Source organism: Sardina pilchardus, chromosome 15 (genome assembly GCF_963854185.1).
Source record: "Sardina pilchardus chromosome 15, fSarPil1.1, whole genome shotgun sequence".
Taxonomy (NCBI): Eukaryota; Metazoa; Chordata; class Actinopteri; order Clupeiformes; family Clupeidae; genus Sardina; species Sardina pilchardus.
The window spans coordinates 20,215,238-20,222,737 of NC_085008.1; the positions used below are offsets into that span (position 1 = coordinate 20,215,238).

General features: G+C 49.3%; 1 protein-coding gene across 1 annotated transcript in view; it reads left to right on the forward strand.

Moving 5' to 3' along the window:
• Window positions 1–7,500, forward strand: part of LOC134102480 (rho GTPase-activating protein SYDE2-like) — a gene marked incomplete at its 3' end in the record, with an annotated part of 42,663 nt that overhangs the window by 5,066 nt on the left and 30,097 nt on the right. The window contains exon 2 of the mRNA XM_062556588.1: window positions 4,494–5,288. Coding sequence (XP_062412572.1) covers window positions 4,494–5,288 — 795 coding nt within the window. The remainder of the gene's footprint in view (window positions 1–4,493; window positions 5,289–7,500) is intronic.

Consider the following 7,500-nt stretch of genomic DNA (forward strand, 5'->3'; position numbering starts at 1 on the left):
ACAGAAGATACAAATGCAGGTGCAAACACAAGTCCTCACACTCTGTGTTATACACACACACACACACACACACACACACATACGCACAGACAGACACAGACACAAACACAGAGGTGCACAATGTGCCCTTTGTCTGTTGGTGTTGTTTTTTCGTTACTGGATAGATTTATGGACGGTGTCTTTGTAGATGGGAGATTCGATAGCCGACAGAGATGTGTGGCTCAGACAGACACTCCACACCCGTCTGTGACTAAACGCGATACCCGGCGTGTGTGCTGTGAGCCAGCTGGCAAGGTTGGCAACACCGTGGTGTTTCTATGCACAGCCACATCGGAAGGCTTTTGTCATATTTTCACTGTTGGCATTGTGAAATATGTGAAATGTATTCATACGACTTGCCCATACTGGAAATGAATGCAGTGTTGGTTAATCAGAGGTGTGTGTGTGTGTGTGTGTGTGTTGGAGAGGGTGGCATTTTCTCGTCATGTATGTATAACCACAGGTATGGAGTAAGTTTCTTTTACTGTAAATCTGCGTTTGAGTCACTTTGCTTCCTCCTACCTTTAACCACATTCACACAGTCCATTCATGTAATCCATAAATGGCAAGAATAACAAGCAAAACAGTGGATCTATTCAAGAGGCCAGAGACATAGAAAAAAAGGTGCATGTCATTCGGAGAGGCAGGATGTCCAGTCCACTACTTACTACGCTCAGAATAAGTGGCACTTGGCTGACCCGTGCATGCGTGGATCTATTCCCGTTGACATCCGGTTGGTTGAAAGTTTCTGTGTGCTATATCTGGCTAGTGTTTATCCTCCCCAATGCATCCTCCCCAATGCTATTGTTGCCCCTGCTCTGCTCCCAGGGCTATATAGACCAGGTCAGTGTTATGTGTCATCTCATAGCGTTCCACGAGTCTAAAGGTTTGGACTCTGACCTATCGGAGGGCCTGTGTGTGCTTTGTTCAGGAAACTGTTGGGAATGATAGAGTTCAAAAGTTCCTTTGGCTGCGGCAGTCTTGAGAGGGCCATAGGAAATCAATAAGGAGTCTCCGGGGAGCTTCGGTTCCTGTAAGCTCTTGTCAGGCAGCCCTGCACCACGCGGTTCTCACTTCAATGGACTACAGCTGTAATTGACCTCCAAAAAAAACAAAACAATTCTGAAGCTCTTGCCAACTCACAAGAATGTCAGGCCAAAAGTGTTTTGCTTTTTTTTGAGGCTGTATTTTATTGTGTTTCCTTGTCTGTGTAATAGGTGATGAATTGTCGATGCTGTGCGAAGACAAACAAAAGCACAGAGCTTTGCAGAGTTTTTCAGTGCCTCGCTTTTGCTGAAGTGCAAGCTTTGCCTAGTGTAACCCAAAAAATCTAAACACATTGAAACAAATATATGCCTGAAGATGATTTGGGGATGTGTTTGTGTTTGTGTATATGTAGTGTTGGTGTGGTTGCAAGTGTGTGTGTGTGTGTGTGTGTGTGTGTGTGTGTAGGCTGTGTGTAGGCTGTGTGTGTGTGTGTGCTATGTGAGTGTGTTTGTGCATGTGGTGGTAAAAAAATGCAAGGGAAGACAGTAAATCAGTCTCTCTGTGGTCTGGAATGCCTTGCGTGTGAGAGCACGTTCACGCTGTGTTATGAAAGACCCTTTAAAGGAGACTCCATCGCCACTCCAAACTCTATGCCTTACAGCCTCCAGCAGCAGCAGAGCCTGCTCTGACCTCAGACAGTCGAGAATCATTCACAGAAAACCCCTCACACAAACACACACACACACACACACACACAGACACAGACACAGTCATTTAATTAAGTCCTTAACACGTGGTAAATAATAAAACGCTTTTACAGCGTAGCAAATCAAGGTCTCGTCTCTCATCTTTTTTTTTTTTTTATTGAGGTTAACTCTCCACGGTAGATCAGAGCAAGTTATAAAACTTACTCACGAGCAGAGTTAATCAAAGCAGTGTTGTTCCACTGAGTCTTTTTTTACAATTCCGTTTCAATTCCGCTTAGCTTCAGATGTATCTTAAGTGAAAAGTCTGGCTTCCCGTTTGGCATTCTTTTTTTTTTTAGGGGGGTAGTCGTTTGTTGTTGTTGTTGTTTTAATATAGCGAGCGGCATTTTGATTCACTTAGCCAGAAGGCTTACTGGCACACAGCGCTGAGGCGTCCTCTGTTGTGGCTTGACTAAAGCCTAGCTCTGCCGTGTGAAGAAGGTGCGTGCCGACGGCAGCTTGCCACCCGCCACGGGCGGCCGACAGTCGTAGGCCACTCCAAGCCCCGGCTGGAAGACCGTTTACTTTACATCCTAAGAAAGCACGGCGTGAGCTTCGAGGAGGATTAATGTGTTGTGTTTTGTTTTTTTGTTTTTTTCACTCTTACTCCTTCTCTTTCAACTCTTTGCAATACAAGGTTCTCAGTTCTCGCTTTGCTTTGCTTTTCAAAGCCAAAGTCAGAAGAACCAATGAAGCAAAGCAGAATCTTAGTCCAGTGAACCTAAACAAACCTTATGCAATTCTCAAGCCATGTGATTTTGCCCCCCTTTTTGCGATAATACCCTGGCTTTAATTGCTGCAACTGGAATGTAGCAGCAGACTCTGACACTGTCTCTGTGGTAATGATACAGTAGATTGAAGTTGACTTCCCTCTGTCCTTGCCCCGAGAGTCTCTGTACTTTTTTTGTTTTATGAAGTGAAAATATTCTTTCCGGCAGTCTGTAATTTGGAGGGGTTGCAGCACTGGTTGCGTGAAATGTGTTTCCTTAAGGAAAGTAGAATGTGTCATTAACATGTTTTGGGGTTTGTCTGCAAGAGTGGCAGACCTGGTATCAAAACAGTATTTTAACGGAGCTCGTACATGTCACAGCAAGGCCCAGACTCCTGCACTAATGCAGTTAGGATATGAAGACCCAGTGTCAACCTCAGTTCGCCAGGAATGTAGATTTTACACATATCCATCTAAAATTTTTTTTCTAACCAGATATTTTTCTTCTTATATTTCTACGTTCTAAAATGTGTGTGTGTTTGTGTGTGTGTGAGTGTATGTGTTTGTCCCCCCTCAAACATAGTTCATTCTAAACACTAGCACTTGTGTGGCTCTCCGTGTCGTGTTTGCCACATACCTGAATCTCCCCCTTCCCTCCCCACCCCACCTCCCACTCAGCCTCACAGCCTGCCTGTCCACAGTGTGTTCAGCCACTACTCTGTACACACACAGCCAGAGATGCAGTGTGTGTGTGTGTGTGTGTGTGTTAGAGAGAGCCATGTTGTGTGTGTGTGTGTGCGTGTGTGTGCGTGTGTGTTAGAGAGAGCCATGTTTTTCGCTCAGCGTTCGCCGTGTGATGCCAGCTATTTCGGAACGCGGACACATTCCCCTTAATCCCACATTCCCAGGGAAAGGGAATGCCATCCGCACACACAGCAAGGAGGTGGCCAGCCGAGGTGTGCCAAGCGCCTGCAGTGTGTGTGTGTGTGTGTGTGTGTGTGTGTGTGTGTGTGTGTGTGTGTGTGTGTGTGTGTGTGTGTGTGTGTGTGTGTGTGTGTGTGTGTGTGTGTGTGTGTGTGTGTGTGTGTGTGTGTGTGTGTGTGTGTGTGTGTGTGTGTGTGTGTGTGTGTGTGTGTGTGTGTGTGTGTGTTTGTACACAGTGTGTGATTAAATGTTTGTGTTTCGGGTCAGAGAGGAGAGTGTGAACCCAGAGCAGGGAAGGGGAAGGAGAAAGGCAGACCTTGTGGAAGTCCTCCAGGGCAAGCGAAGCCCTGCAGACAGAGCGAGCACGGCCTAGCAGCACTGCTGTGGGCTTGGGCTTTTTCATACTACTCTAATTGCACACTTGTGTTTTTGGGGTGTTTTTGTGCCACCATTGTTTTGGTGTCGTGTTTACCAAAGTGTGCGCAGATTATGGGATGCGAGGGACTCTGTAATCACAGCAGATATTTTGATGCTTGCATTGGAGGTTTTTGTGGTTTCTTTATATTTTTTTTCTCATGGCGGGAGGAAAAGGTGTGGTGGTGTGTGTGTGTGTGTGTATGTGTCAGTGTGTCAGTGAGAGTGCGAGCGAGTGTGTGTGTGTAGCAATGGACAACTCAAAGTATACTAAGTATAGTGCAGCTAATGCTGAACAGTGCTGCAGATATAATTTTAAACTTGCAGATAAACACACACACACACACACACACAACATTCATGGTTTCATGACACAAGTTCGAATGGCTCCATCTAAATCACAGAGACGCACAAAGACCTGCAGGCCCGTCAAATCTCTCCGTCTCTCGCTGTCTCTGTGATTTAGACCTGGTCAAAGATGGTGGTGGTGCAGGTGGTGGTGGATCACAAATGGGCTGATTATGGCTATGGTCACTCAGTGTGTGTGTGTGTTTGTGGACTGGTCAGAGTTTTGGCCGGTGCTGGTCTTTGGTACCGTGTCCACTGCCATGTCCGCCTGCTCTGTGTGTGTATGTCCCCCTCCTGAGTGACCGCATGTGTCTCTTTTTTCGCAGCGCTCATAGAAAATGCCCACAGGGAGGCGAGCAGTGCGCTCAGGGCTCAGCTCAACACCATCACCGTCTCCAAGAAGCGCAACTGGCTGCAGCAGAGCTCGGCCGGCCCCTGTGCGGCCGAGGAGGTAGGCCCTGGGTCGGAGGAGCACCACCACCACCACCACCACCATCAGCACCACCATCACCAGCAGCAGCAGCATCAGCATCTCGTCTCTTCTCCTCCCCCGGGCCCGGGCGTCTCGCCCCACGACGGCCAGCAGCCTCGTCCGGCTCCCTTCCCCCGGCCGACGCTCCGCCTCCCGCTGCCGCTGGTCACCATCACCCACGGCCATCACTCGCACGCGCGCGTCTCGCCGCAGCCGCCCCTCCGACAGAGCAGCGGCAGCGCGGCGGCCGACGCCGACGCGGCCGAGGAGGAGAACGACGCCGACGACGAGGGCGAGATCTGGTACAACCCCATCCCCGAGGACGACGAGCCGCCCGAGCCGCCCAAGCCGCTGAGCCTGACCGCCGCCGCCGTCTCCTCCCGCCACCAGAGCCTGGCGTCTGTGGTGCCCGAGGCGTCCCAGCACCCCTATCCCCTCAGGCGGCCGAGCGGGGAGGGGGCCGCGGGGGACGGCTCAGCGGCCGGCCCGTCGTCGACGTCGCTGCTGTTGTCCGCGGAGACGGCTCATCACACGCTCCATCCGAATGCCGCACATTCCAGCGAGCCTCTGCAGCAGCTGCACAGGCAGATGTTCGCGTGCAAACCCCAGGAGGAGAGCCTCAGTGCGCCGAGGCCAGCAGCAGCGCCAGGTACGCCTCCTCTCTCTCTCTCTCTCCCTCTCTCTCTCTCTCTCTCTCTCTCTCTCTCTCTCTCTCTATCTCTCTCTCTCTATCTCTCTCTCTCTCTCTCTCTCTCTCTCGCTCTCTCTCGCTTTCTCTCACGCTTTCTTCCTCTCGGTCTCTAGCGTGCTTGCTTGCTCTCTCTCCAACAGTTCCATGGCTAAACAAATTACTTTCTTTCTTTCTTTCTTTCTTTCTTTCTTTCTCGCCTTCTTTCTCTTGCTTCTCTTTTTTCCTACGTTCCACGTCCTCCTCCTAATTGCTGTGTCTGTTTTCTTCTCCACCCCTTTTGCTGCTGCTGTGTTTGCTGCCAAGAGCTGTCAATCAATCTGTCTGGCGAAATATCTGTAGCTGTTTACATACCACTCACCATCGTAATTGCTCGTCATTATTGTGAAGAATCCCGACAGCTGACTTGAGTGACTTCCCGTTTTCTTGTATGTGCGTGGAATGGACTTGCTTCTGCCGACATGCTCAAATACGAAACGTCAAATGCTGCCAGCTGGTTAATTATTTTAATTAGCACTCTCTGGCGACGACGGACCAAAAACAGTTCGCTCGAATCCCACAAGAGCGCATTTCAGACATGTCGGCTCACCAGTTAAACCGGTGCGGCCTTTTAAGTGAGGCTAACGAGTCCACATATTCAAGGATAGAGAAGGATATAGAAGCCTAATGACTTTTCCTCATGACTGGGCCTGGGAGGCTCCCTCTTTCTGTTTTTTTTTCTTCATGGACATGAAGCGTGGAGTCTTCCATGATGGTGTGCTTCACCTGAAAACAAAGGTGTCACGCAGAGGCTAACCGCAGCTAGCGCTCGCGCGTTTCACCTGGTGCTTAGCGCTGTCAGTGTTTGCTTTCGTTTGCATTCCGCTCTGATGTGGCACAGAGTTTTTGTTTGCCGCGACAAGAGCGAACCCATAATTACGTCTCAAAGAAGCCCTGAGCCAAAGACATGCACTGCATCTCATGGGCTGACTAACCTCAGTGGAGTTGTCCTGAGTGGCGTTTAAACAGCCCTGCTCTGTGTTTGTCCGTGTCACACCATCCTGACAGGCCATGGTAACCCGCCTATGGAAATTGGAATGTATACTTTCCACCATACATTTCTCAGGGGTTTGGGAGGGTGTTAGACCAGCGACAGTTATCCCCCACCACACCAACATTCCAGGCAGTCAGCGCTAGTGAAAAGAAATACTTATGGCCTAAATGTGTGTATGTGTGGAAATTCGTTGGGACTGTTAAATTCCGAGATCTCATTGCAGCATTGGTCCCAATCCCTAGTCCCCCCCCCCCACCCCCCTCCATTTTACACATCCTGTCATGAATGGTGTTTTTTGGGGAAGTGGGTCAGTCTCCTAACTGGGCTTTGCTTGATTGCTCTAATGACCCTCATTCCCCCCATGTTGAAAAGAGCTTACGAAAATCAGATCAGCCTTTTTTATATTAATTCAGATTTGATATTTCCTTCCTCCAGTTTTGTACCGCTTTCAACATCCACCCCCTGGGCCAATAAACCTTTACAGAGAACACATGCTATTTCACTTCATGAGCTCCTATAGGCAAGCGAAGAAAAGCCACTACCAATTTATCATTCTCCTCTAATAATACCTATGGAAATACAGCAATGCCTAGCAAAGCAATTTTTTCCCGACATACTCCGAGATGATGGGCGAGTGGAATAACTTCTGGCAGACTCTTTCCAAAGACTTTACATTGAATCAGCACTCTTCAAGATTGTCTCCATACAGCCCACTGCTTTCTAATTGACGCGGGGTTGATTGACACGGGGGCAAATAGAAGTTGCAGAGCTAGCCAAGGGGGTCTTTTAGGGAAGGGGTGGGGGGGGGGGGGGGGTCACGTGCCCCTCTCTCCCCAGAGGGCTTCACTCTCAAAGCCTTAACAAGGATGGATTTGGGCCAGTAGCATGAAAGGCTAACTAAGGCGGCGGCGGCGGCGGCGGGGGGATAACTCTGTCTGCTTCCAACGAGCCCTTGAAAAGAGACGTGGTTGAAAGCCTCATCACTGAGTGTGTCTTTCAGACAGTTGATCTCCCCTGCTTTTGACCTCCAAGTAGGGATTGACTAGCGCAGTCGCTCGTGTTTGGCATAGCAATGCTATGCAACTCGGAGACCAAATAATTAAGAGCATGAGTGATAATGATGGGTATACATACATTTCC